The sequence below is a fragment of the Eschrichtius robustus genome, chromosome 9 (genome assembly GCF_028021215.1).
Source record: "Eschrichtius robustus isolate mEscRob2 chromosome 9, mEscRob2.pri, whole genome shotgun sequence".
NCBI lineage: Eukaryota > Metazoa > Chordata > Mammalia > Artiodactyla > Eschrichtiidae > Eschrichtius > Eschrichtius robustus.
This window is the reverse complement of record NC_090832.1, coordinates 38,922,589-38,949,426: the sequence shown is the minus strand read 5'-3', so window position 1 is coordinate 38,949,426 and position 26,838 is coordinate 38,922,589. Positions and strand designations below refer to the sequence as shown.

At 35.9% G+C, this 26,838-nt stretch overlaps 1 protein-coding gene across 1 annotated transcript in view; it reads right to left on the bottom strand.

The window, feature by feature from the left end:
• Positions 1 to 26,838, bottom strand: part of TRDN (triadin) — a 341,870-nt gene that overhangs the window by 256,020 nt on the left and 59,012 nt on the right. The window contains exons 6-7 of the mRNA XM_068550829.1: positions 12,507 to 12,566; positions 2,421 to 2,474 (exon numbers count right to left, since the gene is read on the bottom strand). Of these exons, the coding sequence (XP_068406930.1) occupies positions 2,421 to 2,474; positions 12,507 to 12,566 (114 nt within the window). The remainder of the gene's footprint in view (positions 1 to 2,420; positions 2,475 to 12,506; positions 12,567 to 26,838) is intronic.

Sequence of the window (26,838 nt, the reverse complement as noted above, 5' to 3'; positions counted from 1 at the left end):
TACTTACACAGACTAGTAAAATCTTGTGTCTCTTAATGGTTTAAGTAAAGGAGTTCTGAGAAGTACAACAGCATAAGCAGGTTATCCTCATATTTCAAATGTATTAAACTGTGCGGTTTAGTAGTTTCTCAAATCACCATACATATTTCAACATTTACATACTATTTATTAGAGAATAATGAGAGTTAAAGAAATTATGGAAAATTAAATGATAAGAGATTTTAATTAAAATAGCTGGGTTAAGGAAAGAGCCAAATTATTAGAGTAAAAAATTGGAGCCCTAATTATTTTCATTTCTCTAACTATATAATACAAATATTAATGCCAATCAGTTTTACTTGTATTATAAAAGGAAAATGATGTGCTTAAAATATGTATTTAAATAATTATTCTTTTAAAATACAGTCTATGAATGGTTTCCCCAGAATTATGGAGAGATGGTGCAAGCCTCATAGAAAGCTTAGGGCACTATGTCCAGTTGAAGTCCATGAGATCATGGCAGCTGCAGAGTTACCAAGAGAGCAGTTTCCTTCCCCTCCAGAGTTTCAGCCTTTCCATCTCTCAGCCTGGCCCATAGTCATCTCCACTACCATTTGGGGTTATGAGTAACAGCTTGGACAATATTCGCTGAAGGAGGGCACAATTCACTCAAGGTCATTGGGCTACAGTATAACTTATCTCATAAAAAGCAAACTCCTTTAATTGGTATACAGTAAATAAAAGGACACAAGTGTTTTGTTTCTGCTTTTGAATTTGGACAAATTTCCTTCAAATGTATAATTTAGGGGCAACAAATTCTCAATTATTTTTCAATGAAAAGTATTTAGCCATTGTAAAGATGGAAAGAAATAACAAGAAATATCAGATTATTTCATTTAGTCAGAGTACACAGAACCTGATGCCAATAATTCTATATAAGTCAATAGCAGGTAGGAAATGGACACCTGTTTCTAGAACAAAGAAGATGGCTGTATTGAAATTCATGGATATTATCACAAAGTAAACATTAATAAAAGAACAACTATTTAATTCAAATTTTCAAATGTGAGTTTAGAATAAGGAAGAATGAAGCATGTTTCAACTCATCTGATTCCTAAGCATTGTAAAACATTCTAGCTAAGTGGAATGTTTCACAAAATAAAATTTCTCAGTAGGCTATGTGTATTGTGGATACATAAATCAGCTGAAATTTAGCCTCAATATCCTAGACGTGATCCATTCTAAAACAAGAGCAAAAAAATTAAGTTAGAATTTTATTTTACATCATATGTTAAAATAGATTTTTGATGAATTAAAGTTAAATGTGAAATATGAACCTAATTTTTTAAACTTGAGGAATATTAGTAATTACTGAATTAATCCTTGGATGAAGACTCAAGAGCAGAAATACCAAAAGAAAATATTAACATATCTAGCCCCATAAAAATTCAAGAACTTAAACACATACATATATCACACACATGCACTCACACATGTTTATTCACACAGACAGAAACCCTTACATTAACTACAAAACTAACCATATAAGAAATATATTTGTAAACGTAACAGATCAGTGATGTATACCCAAATGACACATACACGTATCATCAGGAGAAATGGGCAGTGAGTGTGAAGAGTTATACAAGAAATATGTATCACTAAAAATCGCATTCAGATCCTTCAATCTACAAACAACAAGCAATTAAAAGATACAGTGGAAGAAAATATCTCTATTTAAATACTATGCAGCTTTTTAAAAAGAATGAGGGAAATATCTATTTACTGATATGGAAAGATCTCTAGGGTATATTGTTATAAAGACAGAACATAGGACTAAATTTTGTGTAAAAATAGGGAGAGACAATAATGTATATTGTCTTCTAAATGCACAATGAATTTCTGAAAAGATGCACACAGAGCTCATAAAAGCGGTTTACTGTGTGTATGTGTGGGTAGAAGAGGAATGGGATCAGAGGGTGTGGGCAAGGTAGGAGAAAGCTTTTTGCAAGGTACCTTTATGTGTTAAACAATGAGTGTGCATTGTTTATTCTAAACAAATAAAAACTAAAAAAGTTTTAAGTCCAGTATAATATATAATCACAGAATGCAAGTTAAAGTAATGAAGTACACTTCCTTACCTATCAAATTGGCAATTATTTTCTGAAATAATATCCTCATTGTTGGCTAAAGCAATCTCAGAATTGCCAGGGGAAAAATTGATACATTTCCAGAAAGTAAATTGGTAACAGTTTGAGAGTCTTAAGTATTTTATTTCCTTCAACCAAGAAATTGTTCTTTTCACATTCAATTCTAAGGAAAATTATCATAATATAATTTTAAAAAATTAATTCATGGTCATCTAAATTCAGACATAAAGAAGAAACGGTCAAACGGTGACAGACCAATGAGTAAAAACCGCAATAAGAATAAGTCCATACCTTTCTTTTCAGGTTTTCCTTTTTCTTTGTCTTTTTCTTTCTCTTTGTGTGTAACTGGAAAGGAACAGACAATATTTTTTATTTAAATAAAAAGAATAAAAGATGAGATGATTGCATGGCAGTCTTTGATGTCAAAAACTTATCTACTGCCTTTGGGAATCTTTCTTTAAGTAGCATGAAGTTTTACACAGGTTTAAATGTTAAAATAATTATAGATATTTTAAATTTCTATTTTTATTTTGTAACCAAGGACAACTCATACCAAAACCAGGTCTGATTGCAAAGACTACCCCTCAACTTTTCCAAATTTCTAACTTCAATTTAATGAATTGGAAAATTTTAAAAATGTATTATGCTATCTGCCAAAGAAGCCCAGCTCAATACTGGAGGAACACCAAAACTGTGAAGACAAAAATACAGAGATAATCTTCTGAACCTGAGGCAAAGAACACTCAATCTAGATAGTATATGTTAATCTTCTACAGGAAATTTCCATGCAAATAGGTTTTGAAAATATACCGGAATGAGACTAGGATGACACCAAACCCTTTCAAAGAAAACAAAATTTAATTCAATATGAGCTATGATTCAATTAATTAATATAGTAGGGCTCAAATTTAAGTTATAATCTTCCCCCATAATTCAGTCATAACTCTTATTAATGGCACCTCCAATTATCCAAACTAGAAACTTGGGACTCTTCCAGGATTCACCTTTTATTTTTCATTTTTGTCCACTTGCCAAGCTTTTGCTATCCTACCTATTAAATATTCCTTTTACCCGTCTTCTTCTATCCAATATTACATTCCCTATTTATCATTTATTTACATAAAAATATAGAAAGAGCACCAGCTATGTGCTAAAGACTTGGCTAGGCAAGACAGACTTCATCCCTATCATTATGGTGTCAACAAGCTAATGGATGATGGATACTAAACAAATAATCCCGAAGGTTGTTAATTGCAGTTAGAGTAATTGCTGTGAACAAAATATTCAGGTAGCATATCAATGAATAAAATGAGACCTAATCTAGTCTGTGTGCTTGCGGAAGGTCCGTTGGTAGAAATGATATTTAAGAATGTGAAAGATGAGAAGAAATTAACCTAGTAGGGGAGTAGGAAGGAGAAAGGGGAAAGAGACAATTTCAAAAGCGGGACTATGATGTCCTTCTTGGGCATATTATTATTATAAATATTATTACACTAATATCCTGAATAGTGTCTTGAACACTTAGATTTTGATTTTTCTGGGTCTCAGAGTAGCCTTTCTAACATGAAAATCTGATCGTACCATTGATCTGATACAAGTGTTAGTATCTCCCTCATTGCTTAGCATGGTAATGTCACATGGTAGGTGCTATATCAAATATAAAAATACTTCATTGTTTTACTGATCTGGCATTTGTTTATCAATCCAATCTTACCTACCAGGAATTTCCCCTTGAACTTTACATTCCAGTTATAACAAAATGTTTGGAGTTCCATAAACATGCCACATGCCCTCCTAATGCCTTTGCATCTCTGTCTGCTTGTGCCTTCACTTAGATTTCCCACACCCACATTTCCTCTGTTCCATGTACCCTTTCAGTCCTGGCTCAAATGCCTCTTCCTCTGCAGAGGGTTGGTTGATCTCTACTTATTCCATATGCCTACTGCACCATGTGCATAATTCTATCTCATCAATTAAGTAATAATACAGCAATTGTTCATAGATCTGACTCCCAAGAAGGTGAACTCTCTTTAGGGGCTATGCCATATTATTTTATTTTTGTATCCTGGTTCATCACATGGTGTCTGACTCCCAGTGGACTCTTAATAGATATTCTTGAACAAGGGAAATTCTAAAATATTATAAGGAGAGCTATTTTCATCTTCTAGTACAATTCTATTTACTGATGATTTGTATGGATATAATACGCACTGCTTGCTTCCAATCATTTAAATATTTTACAATTTGCTAAAATTTCTTAAACAATTAAAACCCAGTGAAAAACAGAAGAGAAAAAACAATCATAGATCATCTAGACATTATTTTTCCTTTCCACATTCAATGGTTCTTCTGGGTTTTCTAAGTTTCTAAGTTCAATATAAAAATCTCACAAAATAAGAGTAGGACATCAGCACTCACACATGACCACAGATAGCTTATTTTGGTTCCTTTGGATCACTATTAATTAAGCTGAAAAGCAAAAGAAAATCTTGGCAAAAACAAAGCCTCTTTTAAAGTTTCTCTAGGGGAAAGGAAGTTTGCATGAGATAAGCTGTGCTTTCGAAACCCTGATTGGCAAGACCCCCAGGAGAAAACCTAATCTGTGCCTCTGCCTCTGTGAAGGACCAGACCTCAGCCACCTCCGACAGCTGGTTGTCCATTCCACTAAAGGATTTTCCGATTGATGTGTGCATGGGTATAAATGGGAGAATTAATACAAAATCAGAAGAGCAAGGGGTCCGAATTCAGGCTCAAATTAGCATATTAATGCCTTATTCCTGTAACCCTGGGGAAAAATCCGGTTCCTCGCAGTCTAAGTTTTGATTCACAGACACAGTGCTGTATGCTGGAATTTCATTATCCTCCTCAGAAATGGTACCATAATACTGCTTAGTGAAGCAGCTGGAACCACATGCTCTAGGGAGCTGTTCAACATGGCAGGGAGCCACTGAAGCTTCTTGGATGGAAACTTCAAACTTTGGCAAGACTGAGCTCAAACACTAAGCTTTGAAATTGCTTTTATCAAAATAGTGCCACCATCAATAACTGCCTTAATAATCCCTCTAAAACAAAAATAATTTGCTGCAACAATTACATTTGCTCATGCATCTCTTTGCTTAGAACTCACAGAAGTTTTCATATGAAAGAAGAAAAAAGTACCTTCCTCGTCACCAGCTCTGTTTGGTAAGTTACATCTTAGCTAGGATAGTTTTAGCTCAGGACAAAATAAGCTTGTTGCACCTGCTAGAGCTTCATTTGTTTGTCATCCTTATTTACAAAAAACAAAATTCCCTTCGGCATGCGGATAATTAAAAACAAATGGAATACACAAGTTGGAACGGCCCTGATGTTTGGCATCTGAGTTGGAGCGGCCCTGCTGCTCTCGCACTTGCCCAGACTCTGACCTCCCCCTGGCCAGAACACTAAGCTCAGCTCAACTCCGAAGCGCGTCTCTCGCCCTCCCCATATGTTCCCTCTCCAGTACTCCGCCAGCTGCGCTCTGTGCTTTCACAGCTCTTGGCCCTGGCAACCCCACAGGCGGGCTCTGTGTCCTTTTCTGAAGTGTATCAGAGCTCAGAGTGCGCCTGACCCTGGGTTCTTAACAGGCAAAACACGCGCAAGGGGCCAAGCAGCAGGCATTAGGGGCCAGGTTGTCAGAATCCTTTGCAGATCTCTCTGCTCTGAGTTCAAAACTCAAAAGTTTTGGCATCAAAAGTTTTAAAGTACTGATTTGGATAGGCTACTCTATTCTTCAACTGATGGTTAGCAAGAAAATTTAATTAAGTGAAACTCTGGAACCTCATACTTGACGTCAGAGCTATTGGACTGGACTAAGCTTGAGTGTCTGAAGCAAAAGGAATTGGATAGATAAGCATGTAACAACTACACCTTTGCATTAGAAAAGACTTTGGGGAGCACAGCTACCTGTAATAGATTTTGCTGATTTTTCTTTTAATTAATTTCTCTATTTCTCAGATTTCTGGCACTGCTGTTGAGAGAGGTATTAGCCCTGAAGTGGTCTATACATTTTAAACAGGTCAACATTTTAAACAGTTTCATAAAATTCATATACACCCATGTTTCAATTCATCATTTTTTATGAAAGATCAAGATACATATTCATTTTAAACCATTAAAAAAAATTCTCCTTTAGCCACCACTAAACAAGAATGCCAGATGTACTCTTGGTTAGTGTATATCTCTGTGTTTCTTTTTTCTTTTTTTGTAATTTCAATTTGTCGAATTTCCATTCTGTGCTAAGACAAAATGATCTACACACTTTATATGATAATGATGAACTCAGTAGAAAAGCATTCTTGAGTAGAGAAACTTCTCAAAGATTGTATTATTCATTCTTCTTAAAGGAAGAATTTATCAGTTTTACTTTAATATAAGTACACAATTTTAGAGATGATAGGAACCTAAGAGATCAATTAACCTTAAGTTCTTTGTCCATTGATAAGAAAATACAGTCGCATAAGTGTCCATGGCAGAGTAGGAGAAGAATACAGTTATTATGTTGCTAAACTAGTACTCTCCCCACAAGATTATGCTGCCTTGTCCATCCCACATCCTGTGCAGACTTGTTCTTATGAGCCGAAGTGTACTGGCTAGATTCTCCAAGCATGTTATCTACAATCTATCCTACAATAATGCACACACTTCTTTTTCATAATAAAAATACATTTATTTATGTATTAAAGTGAAGATTAGGCAAATTACCTAAAGTTACAAAGCTCATCTGATACCTATGCTTTCAATCACAAAATAGATTTTTTTAATTCTGAAGGATTAGTTTTACTTTCAAGTCTGATTTAATTGTATGGGTAATTTCCCCTTCACCTGGGGCTACATGGCCATAGTCAGAACCATAATGATTTCCTCATAAGTGAACAATCCCTATGCAGGAGGAGATACATAGCTTTGTATAGGGCCTTCTGTTCTCATTTTCCAGGTTTATCATTCACAGCAGCCAAAGAAGAGAATAAAATACATTTTGTACTTTAAGGAGACAATTAAGTACAGCTGAGAGAAGGCAAAAGTAAATTTATACAACACAGGCTGACTAAATTAACCTGTGGGCTTTGAGAGCATTTTCACAGAGGCTCCAGGATATTTAGATACATTTTAACATCCTGCCCTCTTTGGCTTTTGAGTCTCATCTTCAGCCCTATGCCTTGCCAGCCTATGATTCCGGTCCTATAATTGTTTCTCAGAAAGGATCCTAAACCAGTCAATCAGGATGATTGTTCTCTATTAACCCTTTTTAAAAATGTTCCGCTGACTTTGTGCACGTGATACTGTTATGGGTTTAATTACGTTAGCGAGAAAAGATATGCCGACGTCCTAACCTCCTGTACCTCAGAATGTGATCTTATTTGGAAATAGGGTCTTTACAAGAGGTAATCAAGTTACAATCAGGTCAGTAGGGTGGCTCCTAATCCAATATGACTGGTGTCCTTATGAAAAGGGGAAATTTGGACACAGAGACAAATATGCACAGCAAGAAGGGACAGAGATGCAGGGAGAACACCATCTGAAGGTAAAGGCAGAGACTGGAGTGATTCATCTACAAGCCAGTGAATGCCAGCAAACGCCCCTGAAGCTGGGAAAAGCCTGCAGATTCTCCCTCACAGCCCTCTGAAGGAACCAACCCTGCTAAAACCTTGACTCTGGACTTCTAGCCTCTCTAACTGTGAGACAATACATTTCTGTTATTTTAAGCCTCCCAGCTTTTGGTACTTTGTTACAAGAGCCCTAGGAAACGAACACTAACACTAGTCACCGGGCTTCTCTTGTGCTCCTTTAACCAAGTTCCCGCCTGGTTCCTTGAGGACTGACCCCTGACCTAGCTATCATATCTTCCATTTTAAGTTCCAGAGTGGTGCACACCTAAATCCCAAACTAAGGCCCTTCCAGAAAACTGAGGTCAGACCTACTCAGCGACTAGGGCAGCCAGATGTCTCCTCAAACAGCATCTCTCGTCCAGGACATCTCTTTGTGGAGTATCCACCACGTGATGACGTGACTGTGTACTTCGTTTTTAGATCTCTCATTGGACTGCATCTTACTGTTCTTTGCATTCTTAGTTCCCAGTATGGTGTTTGGCACAAAGTAAGTGCAATAAATAAATTAACGTGTATTATTGCCTAACAGCTATAGAAAGTTTTTCTATTTACACCATCTGTCTGCCAGGACACTCCCCCATTCCCACCAACTGGCCCGCTCAGATGTTAACTACATGCCATTCATCAGCACACGCTCTGCCGTGTAAACTTCCTCACTATGCCTGAGGTCAGTTCTTCAGCGAAACACCTGATAACCCAGGTGGATGTAGCAGACACCTATTGCTCTGAATGCCTAAAAGGCCCTCCTTTTGTCTAGGAGTCGTCCTAGAGAGACAAAATTCTCTCATCTAGTTATATGTTTATCACCAGGTTCTAGTCTTTTCTGGTTTACTCTGTTCTATGAGTATACTGACATGTTTAATTGTTAAATAGAAGCCTAAACGGTGTCTGAAACCAACAATAAAATTTGCAATTGAAAAAGAAACAAGACAATATGCAATAAAAGAGTAACCACAGGGAGGGAAAAAGCAGAGGAAAGTAAAAAAATAAATTACTATTTTTCTCTGGAGAACTGAGTTTTGCTTGTATCTTTCTTTTTTTGCACTTTCCAAATTGTCCAAATTAATCTGTATTACTTTAACTTCTACTATTATACATTTATTGTGGGTGTTTCTGATTACATGTTACAGATAGTTTTTGTTTTAATATGGAGCTCACTGTCAAATTCTTCAATTGCCTCTGACCAAATAAATTTGACATTACAATGGCCCAATTAAAGCCGCATAATTATATACACTTGAAAATAAACACAGATTGTCAAGGAAAAGTTCTCCATAGAAATCAAGTAAATATTAACAAAATAGAGAAAACAAATGCTTTATTAATTACTTCATTAATTATTTCAACATGCATTGAGTGTGTTTCTTCTGTTTGGCACTTTGCTAGATATTAGAATGATTTTTAATTTAATATAAGGACACAAATTCAGAGCTGATAGGAAGCTGAGAGACCACTGAGCCTGAACCTTTTTGTTCACAAATAAGGAAACACACAATCGTAAATGTCAACACCAACCTAGAACATACAAAAAGACAAACACAGTTCCTGCCCTCAGTGAGCTAGATCAATATACTTGCAATTAAAATTTTGTGTCAGAATGCTTTAAAGGCTGAAAGCAAGGATGTAACTGTAGCATGGAGGAAGTACCTGAATGCCCACAGAGTGAGGGACGGCAAAGGAGGCCTATTGAAAGAACTGATGTTCCATCTGAGAATCAAAGAAATGAGCAGAAGCCTGCCAAGTGGCCGATAGTCAGAGAGAACAGGTATATAAAAGCACAGAGTTATGAGACAGCAGCAGTGCTGGCTTAGGAACTGCCCAAAAGATCAGCCTGCCTGTGGCATGGGAGGTGTTGGTGGGATATGGAGTGAGGTGGTGAGGGGAGCAGGGGGAGAGTTGGGAATGGAGGAGGTTGATGAGGAGGTTGCGGAGTAGGGAAGGTAAGCGGTAAAGTGGACAAAGCTGATCACTGGCTATCTATCAGTGATCATATGATGAGGGTCTTTTATGTCATGACAGTGTGGCTTTTATCTCTAAAGCACTGTGAGGACAACAAATGGATTTAAGCCCTGAGCATGATTAGCATGGCTTTCAGGGGTTAATGCAGGGAAATCAGTTAAGAAGTAACTGTCGTAACCTAATTGGGAGATGACTGTAGAGGGGATAGTAATGGGAGAGGAGAGGTGAGAATAGACTAAATTATAATTAAGAGAGAGGATGACAAAGGGCCATGCAGGATTGGACTTTGGTATTGAAAGAGACCAACAAGTCTGTGGCAGGGATTGTAACTCAAATGCCTTCAGAGATAAAGCAGATAAATCAAGGTCTACTCCAGTAGTGATGAGAGCGGAGGAGATTGGTGCAGGTCCCACCTAAAGACATCCAGGTATAAGTTATGTTAACATACTGGTTGGTCAAAGAGAACCTCTGTGGGATATACTTGAACTCTAGGCTAGGTGTTTAACTGAGAATATTATTAATGAGATGGCTACTCATCTGAAGAGGTTGACTTGAATTCTAGCCTCACCTCCCAAACATTAATGGAACCAGGATGGAGTCTGCACATGAATATATTTTTTTAAACCTATCCAGATGATTCTAAAGTCCAGTCAGGATTGAGTACCACTACTGGCCAAAATGACTCCTAGCTTTTTAGCTTGAATAACTTGGATGAATCGTGATGTTAATTTTCAGGACAAAGAATACGGAAGGATGAAGACATTTTGTGCAATAGAAGTTAATACATCAGCTTCTGCATAATAGATCTCTTTATACTCTGATATTTGCTGGCTTGTCTATAATCATTTCGGGCTACTATTACCTTGGATATAGTGTATCTTTTCTTATAAGAGTTCAAAATGCTTTGATAACAATTTAAATTCCTAACTATCCATCATATATAACCATAACTGACAGAATGTGGCATAGAGAGAACGTATTTATCTAGACATAGGAACAGCTATAAAACCACATTTATTTTCACTGAACTACTTGGGAATAGAAAGCAGGCATTATTCTATTCTACCTGGATGAGGAAACAAAGCAGTAAAATGAACTCTTTTGTTCATATTCACACAAAAAATTGTGGAAAAAAGTATCTCTGAAGCCCATTTCACTGTTGAACAGCTGAAGCTCCATTTTCTCTTTCTTGAGAAACATTCACTTTCCCAAACTATATTTGATCTATTCAGGAAATATATTCAGGTACTAATCTCTAGCTCAGCCTTTGAGGAATTTATTTTAAACTTCAGCCAAATTCACTGTTTTAATTATGCAAGACTCACTAGTTTAATAAATCCACTCTACAGCCCACTGCTCAGTCCTTAACAGCAGGATTCTAATAGAGCCAAGTCCAAAACGCAAATGGTACCATCTGCATCACAACATCCACTCCAGCAGCATTGCTATTAAATTAGTAGTACAATCTGCAAGATAAAACAGCGGACTCCCCAGTCATGTGCAACCAGTTGAATTTCTGTTTAACCTCCAGCAGATAGAAACACATAACCAGTTCAGTGATGGCTAGCTTAGTCAATCCGTACCCAAGAGCTGTGTCCAATTTCCCTGACCAAAGGAATTAAGAACGAAAAAAGGGAAAGGGAACAGAAATAAGACATTAGTTCCCTAAGTACAAATATAAATAGGTTTCAGTTGAGTAAACTTCATTGTCCCTGGTTGTATAAGGACTGGCTGACCAATCTGGAACTAATTCAAACATTAGGATTGAAGACATAATATTTGCAGAATGATTTGAGCTCTTCACAAAAAGGAAGTTCATGAAGTATATTAAAAAAGAAAACATGGTATTTTAATGTAGATTCACATACTGGTATAATTTCAGGTTAATTAGAACTTCTATTATTTGAAACTATTACTTGCAACTTTGATGTCTGTGCAGGTAATTTTGTACTAGTCAGTTTTTGACATAATAAATATTAGACAACATTCAATTTTTATCCTTGGAAAATTCTTTCATTTTCAGCTGTATCACACAAATACAGGAATAATGAGGTTTTTATTTTTGCCTTAACTCACCCAGTATCATGTGAGACTGACCATTGGGGAAACTTGGGCATATTTAGAAACATGTCCTATTGAACGTTTGTGCTTCCTGTAAGTTTTCTTTTTAAGTTTTGTGACTACATGGGTCACTCCTAGAAAAGTGACGCTTGTAAGATGAGCAAGACACTGCTGGCCATTAGTAATATCCCTCTAATGCAAGATTTCAGTTACTAGATTTAGTTGAGTTGAAAAGGATATTAATCATCATGTTGTCATTGCCCATCTACCCCTTGAGGCTGTGTAAGCAAGCTCTGGGGCCATAGCAGTCTTCAGTGAGATAGTATAATGACTGCATTTCTATGACAAAGATTTTAAAGGTATAGCATGGCATAAAAAAAATTCAAGTTAAAAAAAATTGAACTCTGATCTATTATATTAACGGATTAAAGAAGGAAAAACGTTTGCTAATAAGTCAAAAAATACGTTTGTGGTACTATCTCAGTAAGCAAAAGCCAACTGCATCAATAAATAACTGAAAGATTGTAACACATTTTGAAGTTATTTTGATTCCAGTAGTTAAATATTATATATTTATACCTGGGGTTTACTTATAGGTAAACTTACTTAAACACTATCAACAATTAAAGCAAAAGAGCACTAAAGATGAAAACTTTCCGTTTTCTCATGTAAATATACAAAATATATATCCTGAACAAAAATAAGAATAAACACAAAATTTAACACTTACCTTTAGTTTGTATTTTCCTTTCAGTTTTCTCCTGCTTTTCAGTCTTTTCTTTGTGTATTTCTAGGAAAAAATAGGATATACTTTTAAAAACTCTTTTTGAAAATGTGCAAAATATAAATCATAGTTATGACCGAAACATTATAATTCCAGCATGAAGTCTAAATTATTTTAGCCAACAAATTTAAAGGTATCTAAAAGGAAAGAGTCATTGTAACATATTGCCACATAAATCCCTCATTTATTGAAATAAGGAAAAAATTGGAGTTACCTAAATTTTAGTTATTGAAAAAGCTTAACAACTTAAATCAATAAATGTTGCCACTGTTTTCAGTGCTAAATCTGATCACAAATTATAATTATGTTTTATTTCAATTACTCTCAATGCATATTAAGACTCCTTAGTAAAAAATGTCATTTAGATTTAGGAAGATTTAGTTTTTACATATTAAATTAAGAATTTGTGAAATGAACTGTAACAACTATCTAATAGGAAATATATCTCAGAAGTATTGACTCTAAGCTATGTTTATAATCAGAATTTGGCATTGCATTTAACCAATAATTACTGCATGTAGATATGACACATTTCATAGAATGTTAGTTGTTACATTTTTTCTAAATATCAGGTTTTAACAAATATATTCAGTTTGCTGCTAGTTTCAGTAAACATACATTGCCAAGGCTTAGAAAATAAAGTTAATTCTGAATTTGCAGTTAATTTGGATAGAACTAAATTTGAGATTAGAGTTTACAAATATGATTACTACCTCTGAAAAGTGACTTAATCTTAAATACCATGGTTTTTCTTAGAAAAATGCTAATGAGTTTTACTTATTTATTTATCACAACTTTATTCCACAGATGGTCTGAGATGGTGCTAATTACTGTACATATTCTAAATTCTCCATTTGTAGATTTGAATTTGCATTTTTATAATTTTTCTAGAAGTCTAAATTCAAGACCAACTATAGGAAAATCCTAAATATCTTCAGAAAAGACAGTCACTGACTTTCATTCACCAGTTAAAGAGATAATCACCACTGTGAAGATTTCCTCCCCTCATTTTCCCCATTAATCAGTCATACTATTTATAAGGCCACTCCTCTACCCTTATCCCATCCTTGACCTTGAAAATGGCAATGGAGATACAAAAGAGTTAAGATATTCAATTACATTTGTGAAAAAAAGGCTTCAAGGTACAAGGAAAGATATCCCAAGGGCTTAGGAAACATCCATCTTCCCGCTTCTTTCCTCCTCCTCCTCCTCCTCATTATTATTATTATTATTAATCTCCTCCCTATGTCTCCAAATCCTACTCCAAAGCATGGTTCTTCATCTTAGCATTATTATTATTTTTTTAATTAATTAATTAATTAATTAATTTATTTTTGGCTGTGTTGGGTCTTCGTTTCTGTGCGAGAGCTTTCTCTAGTTGTGGCAAGCGGGGGCCACTCTTCATCGCGGTGCGTGGGCCTCTCACTGTCGCGGCCTCTCGTGTTGCGGGGCACAGGCTCCAGACGCGCAGGCTCAGTAATTGTGGCTCACGGGCCCAGTTGCTCCGCAGCATGTGGGATCCTCCCAGACCAGGGCTCGAACCCGTGTCTCCTGCATTGGCAGGCAGATTCTCAACCACTGCGCCACCAGGGAAGCCCCCACCTTAGCATTACTGACTTTTTAGATCGGGGAAACTGTTAACTTGGAGGTGGAGTGGGGCTGCTCTGTGCCCTGTATTTAGCAGCATCCCTACTTACTAGATGCTTCTAGACCCCATCCCCATCCCCAGTCATGACTATAAAAAATGTCTTTAGATATTGTGAAATGCCTCCTGTTGGGAAATTGTATCTTTAGAGCGCCAGTCCAATCACTCTTTGTCACCGTCTAGACCTACACTGTCCGATGCAGTGTCCATTAGACATGTGTACATATTAAAGACATGATATGTGGTTAGTCCAAATTGAGATGTGCTATAAGTGTAAGTACATAATGAATTATGATGACTTAATATTAAAAAGAATGTAAAATATCTCTAATAATTTTTATATTAATTACATATCAGAATGATATTATTTTGGACATATTGAGTGTGATGGTTTTATTTATGTGTCAACTTGGCTAGGCTACTATCCCAAATCATTCAAATGAACACTAATCTAGAAGTTGCTGTGAAGGTATTTTGCATATGTAATTAAAATGCCTAGTTTATTAGCTTTAAATAAGGTGGTTCTGGAGCATCTGCGTGGGCTTGTCTGATTCCACTGGAAGGTCTCAAAAACAAGTTTGAGGTTTCCTGGGAGAGGGAAGAAATTCTTTGGGTGGACGACACCGTTGGTCCATGCCCGTGGGCTCCAGCTTGCCCATGATCTTCACTTCTTGACTGCCTGTCCTATGGGTTCTCATTTGCTCAGCCAGTCCCCACAATCACACAGGCCAATTCCTTGTAATAAATGTCTTAATATATAAATATGTCTGCATAATTTCCTACTTTTGCTTCTTTGGTTGAGCCCTGACTGATATTTGGGGTTAAATAAGACATGTTATTAAAATTAATTTCATATTTTTCTTTTTACATTTTTTTAATGTGGCTACTCAAAAAATTTTAAATACATATGTGGCTCACATTATACTAGTTTTAGACAGTACTTGTCTGGTCCTAGGGGTGGGCAAATGACCTTTTCAGGTCATCTACAGGGTTAAATCTTCTACAAGTTAATTAAAAGAAACCCTCAAAATTCTCCCCTGCCAATACCATTCTGCTTCCTCCCTCCTATTTAAACAAACACAAGCGATGGAGAAGATTGGGGCCTTGTATAATTCAGCCTGATAAAGTAAGTAAAATGCCAAAGATTTAGAGTAGTCTTTGCATGTGCTAAGGGAATCATCCTTAAGAAATAATTTCTTACTCCTGATAGGGATTAATTTGAATATAGAAATGGGATGAAATTTTCTAAATTAAAAATTTATATGAAATGTTACATCTATTGTGATTGAAAAAGGCCTTAAATCTGTCATTGAGAATAATATTTTTCCTTTAGAGGTGTGTGTGTATGTGTGTGTGTGTGTATGTGTGTATGTGTGTGTGTGTTTATATTACACAGATATCCACTGGCTACTCAGAGGAATAAAAGAGAGATTCTAGAACTCATACAGGAGGATCAGACACGAGTTAGAATCTTCTTTAGGATTAGGTTCAAAAGGCCATTCTGCCTGGGTAATCCTGTCAGAGCCTCCTAGCCTAACTTAAATGGGGAAATACACTGTTTAGACAAGGTGGTGGTTTATGGAATTAGACAATCCATGTTGGTTCATGATGGGGTTTCCTGCAAGGTAGGTAGGTGAAAGCTTGCACATCAGAGAACAGAAAAAATAACAGTAGTAGAAGAAACCTTGGTTCCCCTTAGCCTTAGCTCTTGTGTACCCAGCAGCAGCTGACCAAAAGGGAATGAGCTCTAGATTATAACCAGAATTGTAATGAGCAGGGATCCGTCCTGGAGCGGAAAAAAATAGAGTGAAAGAAGACAAATCTCAAAAAGACTGGGATGCAGATCACCACTCAGGAAAAGGCAGGAGGGAAACATATTCCCTCCACTTTTCCCCAAATACAAGAAAGGGAGGTAACCTTAAAGTGGGAGGTAAGTCCAGGAATGCTGGTTACACTTCATAATAAGTTTCACTTAAGCAAAAATAAAAATAGATGAAAGTAAAGGAGAATTAGACTTTAAAAAATGATGATAATTTTTATGTTCATTGGTGACATTGGCCTGGTAATTTTCTTTTTTGTGGTATCTTCGTCTGGTTTTGATATCAGGGTGATGGTGGCCTCATAGAATGAGTTTGGAAGTATTCCTTCCTCTATAATTTTTTGGAATAGTTTCAGAAGGGAAGGTGTTAACTCTTCTCTAAATGTTTGATAGAATTCGCCTGTGAAGCCATCTGGTCCTGGGCTTTTTTTTGTTGGGAGTTTTTAAATCACAGATTCAATTTCAGTACTTGGTCTGTTCATATTTTCTATTTCTTCCTGGTTCAGTCTTGGGAGATTGCACAATTCTAAGAATTTGTCCACTTCTTCTAGGTTGTCCATTTTATTGGCATATAGTTGTTTATAGTAGTGTCTTATGGTCCGCTGTACTTCTGTGGTGTCGGTTGTAACTTCTCCTTTCTCATTTCTGATTTTACTGATTTGGGCCCTATCCCTTTTTTTCTTGATGAGTTTGGCTAAAGGTTTATCAATTTTGTTTGTCTTTTCAAAGAACCAGCTTTTAGTTTAATTGATCTTTTCTATTGTTGTCTTCATCTCTAATTTATTTCTGCTCTGATATTTATGATTTCTTTCCTACTACTAACTTTAGGTTTTGTTTGTTCTTCTTTCTCTAATTGTTTCAGGTGTAAGGTTAGGTTGTTTATTAGAGATTTTTCTTGTGGGATTAACAATATACACACTACTATACATAAAATAGATAACCAACAAGGACCTACTACTGTATAGCATAGGGAACTATACTCAATAGTTCATAAAACCTGTAAGGAAAAAGAATCTGAAAAGGAACATGTATATATATATATATAAAACTGAATCACTGCTGTATACCTGAAACTAACACAACATTGTAAATCAATTATACTTCAATAAAAATAAATTAAAAATGATGACTATATTTCAGAGTGTTTATTTTATTTTTTTGTTGTAACAAAATTCTTTAATAAAATTTATAAAAATGAATATTTAAGAATAATTTTTTCACCTTGAATTGTTTTCCTTTTCCACTCCCAATGAAAATACAAAATTATCAGCACCCACACACTTATACACCCAAAACTACAGTGACATTCTCTACACAGAACTACATTAGAGTTTAAATTGCTGAAAAATCAAGACAGTTTTAAGAAGTGGTTGCAGGGATGGGTTTTTCTTCCAAAAACAGCTGATAGATAGGGAAGCAATTTACATAAATGTCTGGTCTATGGTTGTCAAAAGTCTCTTAAAGGTTGCATTTCAACTAAAAGAGGATCCAAATTAAGGTTCTCCCTACCCTCACCTCCCTTCGCTAACACCCTTTCAAGGAGTGTTTTCTTCCTGCTCCTAAGAGAAAAAAAATTTGGATTTTTAAAATATTCTGAAGTTTTCGTGCACAGTTGGAATTTGGGTCAAATGTGTCCAGACCAGCCAGCATTTTCTATAGACATCAACAAAAGCAGGCACTGGGGATTCTGTGCTTTGGGTACAAACTACGGTACAAGGATCCTGGCAGGAAACACGTGTTGAGATTCCTCTACTCTTTCAGAATTTTCGGGGCTGGGGCTTTGGTACCTCGAAAGTTCCCCCAGGGTCCTGCTCAATTTCACAGTCTCAAGAATATAGTCCCAACTTTTTATTTTCCTGATTCTGCACTTCAGCTTTATATAAACTAAGACAGCCCAACTGCTCTGGGCAGATCCACTCAGATCTCTTATAAGTGGGAGTTGTAGATTAAATCACACACCTACACACAGGCGCGCGCGCATGCGCACACACAGACAAATCTCTACAGCTCACAATGAAATATAATGACTTAACATAGACGTTGTTTTGCAGGAACATCATCAACTATTTTTTAACTGATGATCACTTGAAGACTGTTAATATCTCTGTACAGGTAAGTGCAGACAAGCACAGCTAACCTTGTAAAGGCATACACACATACATTTCTTTGCTTGTAGAAGACAAAAGAAATTTATTTCTGATGATTCTGAAGGGGAGCAGATTTCACTACCTCAAAATATGTCTCTTTGGCATAAGGGTTATTTTTCAGCTAAATGCAATCAAAGCCCAGCAGGAAAAGCTCTTTACCTTCCCCTCAACTGCCTAAATTTACATTGGAAAGGGGGCCTGTACCAAGGAGAGAGCTATTACCAGAGATACCAAGAAACTTATCTGCATAACAGGACACTCTTTGTTTTCCAAATGTCTACTCTCCCTTCCTGTGAAGAGCCTTCCTTCCTTTTGTATACTCAGACCCCTCCTCTTTTCCTTAGCTCAGGCTGTTATATATAAGTCTCAATTACCTGGCTGCCCTTTGAGTCTCATATTTTTATGGGGCTCCCGTATGTATGAACAATGTTTATTTTTCTCCTGTTAATCTGTCTTATATCAATTTAATTATTAGACCAGCCAAAGAACCTAGACAGGAAGAAGGAAAATTTTTCTGCCCCTACAATTCAAACTTAAGGATAAATTAAATGTCTCTGCATGTTTTATTGCAACATTACATTTTCTTTGGGGATTGTACTACATCACTATTGTCACTGTCTCCGGCTATCAGATGTCCAAAGAATCCAGTGTAGCCTCTACACAGTGTGCTAGTTCTGTCTCCTTACACTTTAGCCAGGAAATGATGACCATTCAGGCTCCTGCCCAACTGAGTAACAGCATGATACCAATTTAGACTTCAGAAGGATATTTTTCTCATAAGCAGATGATGCCTAATTTTTTACTCTCAATTACTCTTGCCAGCAGAGAACTATTTGTGTAAGAATGGAAAATTAAATGTAAAAGAGTCAAGTCAGTAAATAGAAATTTATTGCCCTATGGTTTATGGCAAACTTCAAAGAAAAATAACATTTCTTATATTAATACTATCTTCTAGTTATTCAATAATTTTATAGACAGGTAAATGCCTCTACCTTATGCAATATAACAGTAATGTACAGTAGCAAAAAATTTCACTTAACCTTTTGCACTCTTTAAGAACAGTTCACTTAAACTGAACCAATTCTGGATACAAGGGACAAAGAAGGTCAAAGTAGTCATTATTTACCTCCAAATGTATGTGCTTTGCCAATAGGTTAGAGAGTCCAACCTGAGAACATGATAAGTCTCAGCAACAGATTCTAGTTGGAATGATAAGCCATTTTGGTAACAGTAAACCTCAAAGATTGTTTTGTGGCTTAGAAAGCACAGAGGTCAAAGTATCTCAATCCAAGTGTGAGACTGTCCAACGTCCTTAAAGGTACAATTGTCAATTTGAATTTTGATAACTGGAGAAGGGAAAAATAAATGGAGAAAGAGTGACAGTTAGCTCAATGTGTCAGGAAGCAATGAAAAGGATCCCTTTGTTTTCCTGAGTTATTGGTAACCTTACCTAATGTATCAGTTCTCTACTAGTGTTTACTCTGTCCATTATGATATGAGGGGCACTCTAGAGAAGGGGCAAGTTACTTCCATAGAAGATGGGAAGTGTATTCTGACTTTTTTCACTAGTCCTGATTTTCCCCTATCCCCTTTCTCACTATCTGTAGGGAAGTATGTGTGAATATGAGAAGTGGAGAAAAGAGCAGAAGTCTCCTTTTAGATACTTACTGTTATTCATCTCCCATTCTAAAACCAATATTTCATCATGCTAGGCTTTATTTTATTTTATTATTTTTTTAAACATCTTTATTGGAGTATAATTGCTTTACATTGTTGTGTTAGTTTCTGCTGTATAACAAAGTGAATCAGCTATACGTATACTTATATCCCCATATCCTCTCCCTCTTGTACCCCCCTCCCACCCTCTCTACCCCACCCCTCAAGGTGGTCACAAAGCACCGAGCTGATCTCCCTGTGCTATGCGCTGCTTCCCACTAGCTATCTATTTTACATTTGGTTGTGTATACATGTCAGTGCCACTCTCTCACTTCATCCTAGCTTACCCTTCCCCCTCCCCGTGTCCTCAAGTCCATTCTCTACGTCTGAGTCTTTATTCCTGTGCTGCCCCTAGGTCCTTCAGAACCATTTTCTTTTTTTAGATTCCATATATATATATATATATGTGTTAGTATACCGTATTTATTTTTCGCTTTCTGACTTACTTCACTCTGTATGACAGACTCTAGGTCCATCCACCTCACTACAAATAACTCAATTTAATGCATTTTTTTAATTAAAGGAACTCAAAGAATTTAAACTCTGGTTTTCATCCTTTATAACTCAACGGTGATAACCAAAAAATACACCCTCCTAAATCAGGCTGTTTTCCTAAAGTCCAATGCCACATAAGCAATTGGGCTAGAGTCCAATGTCTCTGAGAGGTATTAGTCTCAGCACCAGACTTGTGAAGTGCTGGGAAACAAGAGAAGCAGATATAATAATGTATTATTTTGCTGAGAAAAAATTAAAAATTAGTATTATTTAGAGTATTCATTATTTCTGGATTGCAATGGTCATTAAATGATTATTTGAATAACTGTCGTACAAAAGATGGCATAGATCAATAGTATTCTAGTGTAATTAAAAATGCATTTCGTTAGGAAAATCTAGACATACATAAGCTATTAAAAGATCTATACAGGGCTTCCCTGGTGGCGCAGTGGTTAGAAATCCGCCTGCCGATGCAGGCGACACGGGTTCATGCCCCGGTCCGGGAAGATCCCACATGCCGTGGAGCGGCTAGGCCCGTGAGCCACAGCTACTGAGCCTGCGCGTCTGGAGCCTGTGCTCCGCAACGGGAGAGGCCGCGACAGTGAGAGGCCCGCGCATCGCGATGAAGAGTGGCCCCCGCTCGCCGCAGCTGGAGAAAGCCCTCGCACAGAAACGAAGACCCAACACATCCAAAAATAAATAAATAAATAAATTAAAAAAAAAAAAAAAAAGATCTATACAAAAATACTGTCATCGCTGGCATGTATTAAAATGCAGCTTAGTGTTTACGATAACTAATGCTTGAGTCAATCTGCTTCATTCAAATCTAATTCTCATACCTACTAGTTGTGTGAACTTCACTTCCTCATTTGTAAAATGAGGTTAATAATAATACCTACCACATAGATTTACATGAGGATTAAAATAAGTTAAAATGTAAAGGATTTAGAGCAGCACCTGATATCTAATAAGCATCATGTAAAATATTGGCTATTATTATTATTACTTGTCTCCCTCACTAAATTCTAAATTTGATGAGGGCAAAAACTATGTCTATTTTGTTCCACAGTAAATTTTCAATAATAAGTGGCATATACTAACCACTCGATAAATATATACTGAGTTAAAAAATAAATGTTTAAGCAAGATTATAAGCTATCAACTCTTGCACAATATAGAAAGTTGTGGTGGATAGTATCTCACCTGTTCTTTAAGACACGACGTACAAATGATTTAAACACTAAAATGAGTGTGGTTGAAAATTTGGGACAGTAAAATGTTGCATTTCTCAACCTTTTTACTTTCTATTAGAAATGCTGGAGAAAGTTGCAGAATTTTACTATTTGTGGAAATTTAAAAATGTATGTGAAAGGTATTGTAAACTGCAACACTTGTACAAAAGGTAGTAGGGTTTTTTTTTTGTTTTTTTTGTTTGTTTAAAGGAACTTTATTCATAATTGCTAAAACTTGGAAGTAACCGAGGTGTCCTTCAGTAGGTGAATGAAGAAATACACTGTGGTACCTCCAGACAATGGAATATTACTCAGCACTAAAAAGAAATACACTATCAAGCCATGAAAAGACATGGAGGAAACTTAAAAGCATGTTACCAATGCATTTTTAAAGCATTTCTTTCCACAGTGATCAATATGGGTGCCAATAAGTTAGGGTTTTTAAATATTGTTTTTCTGGGAACACTGCAAAGCTAAATAATAATAAAATTTAACACACTGCACATTTTTAATACTTTGCCTTAACTTATCCACAGATGTTTATATAAAATATGTCAACTATAAATTGACATATATAATTGACAATTATGCCTATAATAAAATATTGACAGTCAAATATCATGTTCATTTCAACAGAAAAATATTGGGACAGGATTTAAAAGTGGGATATGCTATTCCACCTAACTTGAAAGGGTTCAAAATTTCTATTTCTTTTGTTCTACATGTTAGGTAGTAAAAAAAAAAAAAAAAAGAAAAAGAAAAACAGAAAAATTACCGGTGATTCTCAACTCCGTGCATCAGATTCAAATGATGTCTTAACTGGACTTACTTTTTTCCACAAGAGACCAAAATCTCGTGATTTTGAAAAACAGAACGTACAGAGTTGAAAAGAATCTGGAATACATATAAACCTAACAGCTTCTCATTCACAGGCTTCTCAATTACACACCCAATCTTATTTCCAGATAGGAATGCAGCAACCTTGAGATTATTCTTGCTCCAACAGGAGCTACTTAAAATGGTTGGGCCTGAGTCGAGCTGTCTCAGCCTTTTTTTTTTTTTTTAATTTATTTTATTTTTGGCTGCGCTGGGTCTTTGTTGCTGCACACGTGGGCTTTCTCTAGTTGCGGAGAGTGGGGGGGCTACTCTTTGTTGTGGTGCACGTGCTTCTCATCGTGGCGGCTTCTCTTATTGCGGAGCATGGGCTCTAGGCATGCCGGGCTTCAGTAGTTGTGGCACGCGGGCTCAATAGTTGTGGCACACAGGCTTAGTTGCTCCGCGGCATGTGGGATCTTCCCGGACGAGGGCTCCAACCCACGTCCCCTACGTTAGCAGGCGGATTCTTAACCACTGTGCCACCAGGGAAGTCCTGTCTCAGCCTTTTTATTCTCCATGATGTTGGCACCAAAATTTAATCCCTTGCTTTCATCGGCTTGCTCCTTCAGGCTCCAGTGTTACCAGTATTATTTCCATCACTCTGGTTCCAGTTTGCTTGCCTTGATAGAAATGAGCTCTTTTGGACCCAGGGTTCACTACAGCTGCAACTCCTTAGAGAAGTAAGTCTCTGGATCATTCATCAGATCTCTCCTCAGCCTTTTTCATTCTGATCCCATCACCAAGCCCCACTGTCTGCTCTCTCTGCGTTTTGCCCCTTGTCCTCACAGGTCTGATTAATATTGGGAAAGACAACCAGAAGATAAAGCAGTGAGTTCCTTGAGCAGCCTGAGGGCAATATGCAGCAGTGCAGTTATGGAGCTGAGTTTTAATCTAGACTTATTTAGAGGAGTAGTCCAAAGATTAATGTATCTACTTAACAGTGTTACTAGGGCCAACCTGGTAACCAGTATTCTGAGGCTACGAATTTTAACAAGTTTAGTCACCTTTCCATTCTCCCTCTTTTTTTCACTCGCAGTATTTTTCAGACACTTAAAGTTCTGCCTGGGGTAAGGCACCGAAGCTGCCAGCAAAGATGGATGTAATGAAATCTCTGGCACAGAAACATGTCCATCTATCTTACTCCCAGTGATGTGATACAACCTTCTGAATGGCCTAATCCTAAAGTCTTGAATATTTATGATGCTCAGATTCCCTGGTTCTTCCTTACTCACCCTGACTGCAAAGAGCTAAGGTGGATTTCAATAAAGTGAGAAAAATACACAATGAAAGAACTGAGTTTAAATTTACTGGGCTCTTTTCAACCCCTGGAGCTTTAGGGAAATCTTAAGACGCGATTATAAGGAGAATGTAATTTGTTTTGCTCTAAGTAAAGAAGAGCTTCTTCCTTTGCCATTGGCATGCATCAGGAACAATTTCACAGACTATCAGCCTTCATATTTGGGTCCTGTTCAAACTTCAAGATGGTTCCTTAGTTCAAAGAGCAAGTAGTTGGAAAGCAAGTAAATTCAACATAATGTACAGGGGATTTTGGCTCTTTCCACAAAGGCAAGTATATTAAGTATATATCTCATAAGGCCACCACATATATATTAAGTATATATCTCATAAGGCCACCATGTCCCTAAAATTGAAGATCAATTTTTCCTTCCCCAAAAAATGTGTATGTATGGGTCCGAAGGACTAAGAGTATTCTTTCTTAACTTTAAAGCTAGATGTCAGAAAGTGACATTATAAAATGTAATTTCTTGTTAAGAGACTATTATTGTCTCCTAAAATTACATATTTCAAAGAACATAAATGCTGTAATGATTATTCTTATATACAGACTTATTATAGACTAAGGTTTAAGTAAGAATAAATTGTAAAAAGAGATAAGTATATCCATTACGCTGCACTTAGAAATGTTAGTACAAAAAATTAAAAAGCTCTATCCCCAGTAAAAATTATACTTTTATGAATGTTTACATAATCTGAAAAGTCCGCATCACGTGAATGTTAATATAGAAATATGAAAGAAAAATCATATTAGGTTTGTGAGAAACCAGTATCTTTTTTTTGAAAAAGAAATAGAAAAACGCTAAGCTGCCTATACTGAATAGACATATATTTTTAACTTCGTTTTAAAATATACTGTTTATTTAGCTCTTCTGCCCATTTTTTAATTTGGTTGCTTGTTTTTTGTTGTTTCTGCTTTGTTTTGTTTGTTTATTTTATTTTTTATATTCCAATAGATACAGAGAACAAACTGGTGATTGCTGGGGGTGGGGGTGGGGGGAGAGGGCCAGACGAAATAGATGAAAGGGATTAAGAAGTATAAACTTCCAGCCATAAAACAAAAAAATCACAGGAATGTAATGTACACATAGGGAATATAGTCCATAATTTTGTAGCAATTTTGTATAGTGATGGATAGTAATTGGTTTTACTGCAGTGAACATTTCATAATGCATAAAAATACTGAATCACTATTTTGTACACCTGAAACTAATATAATATTGTATGTTAATTATAACTCAATAAAAATTACATAATGTAATAATTTAGGATAAAATGATATTGCTTTATGCTTCAATTGTAGTTCTTGCTTTAGGTATATTTCATCTAAACTTTGGTGCTGCCGCTCACTTAATTTATGGAAAATGTTTGCCATGTTAACTAATGGGCAAAGCCAGCCTTTGTTTTCAAATTTCTCACGTAAATCAAACTTACTCTTTTTCAAAAAAATATAATTTTGCTTTTCAGTTCAAAAAAAATTTTAGTGTGTATTTTGAGGAAATTATTATGAAAGTAATAAATTTTGCAACATATTTAGAAGATATGTTATTAAAAGTAGATGAAAATATTTAAATTATTTGGATTTAATGTAATACGTTTATTTTACAATAAGTTAGAAAACAAGACAAACCAATATTCCACTGCACATTATTTTACTTGAACTAATGTCAGGTACCATATAAGCAAAATTTTTAGTTGTTTATGGAGCTAGGAGTATTTTTAAAAGTTTGATATTCCTGAAATATGCATGTTAGGGGGATACCACATTTTGATGTTTTACTTTGGGAATAATTTTTAAAGTTGCAAATATAAAAGAAATAACTCCAATAATTTTGTTAGATATCATGATAAAATTTTATAATTTATAGGCAAAGTAGAATATATATTAAATCTATACATTTACATATATATATTTATTGAGCAGCCAGCTAGCATATAGTGGGGTTTTTTTGTTAGTAAGAGGTAGAAAATACATATAATAAAAAACATATAATGAATAAATGGTACATAATATATTATGTATATATATACATACACACATCTATATATATCTATATATATATATCTATATACACATGCACAGAGTGAATTGGTTCTGCAAATAGTATATAATTTAATTTTTTGTCAATAGGAGGTACAAAATATTAAACATTTTATATTAAATGAAATATGATAAGGTTTGACATCAGTTAGATTAAATATTTCATAATATAATTAATTACATAAGGTAGGTTTTAAATTTCTTTTTGAACAATACAGAATTAGTCTGAAATGAATCACAGAAATGTGACATCCATGGGTTTATTCAATGCATCTTTAACAGTCTGGTTGCCTTAGAAATATCCCAGTTATATTTAAAAGAATTAGTGTCACTAACCTACACTGCTTTGATTGTTTCAAAGTAGTTTCAAACCAGTGACACTTCCTAGGAACAAATATTGAGAATAACTGAAAAGAACTGCTTACATTTAAATTTTTAAAAGCCATTTTTAGCTTTCAGTATTTCCTATGGATGTTCTTTCTGTTTTGCTCTCAAGGGAGTGTCCCTCAAGAGCAATGCACTCTTTCACATTATTCAGCTAAATAAAAGGCAAAATCATTAAATGAAACTTGCCATTGTTCCCATCTCCCCACTCTACCTTATCTCTGACTTCAGAACATCCCATCATGACACAGAACACCTGAGTATCAGCACCATGCCTCTCCTTTAGCAGACATATGCAAGATAGGACCGGAAGGCCTATTGGTCTCTTTGGTTGGCATTCTAGCAATTTGAAGATGTGTGAAAGACACTTCTTTATCTCATAACATAGAAGAATTACTATGATAACCTTGGATATGTTCTCAGGCAGATCAATTGTAGGAAAGCATACAAATGTAATTTGATTCCTTTGATGCTATCCCCACTCATTTATCCCTTGGAAAATGTGGTGTTAACATGTCCCTGATATGTACCCTGGTGTGAAGAATGCTACTCAACAGGCTGATTCTAGGTAAACAAAGCACACCCACCTTACATAGCACAGAATTGTTCCAGAATATATAATTTACA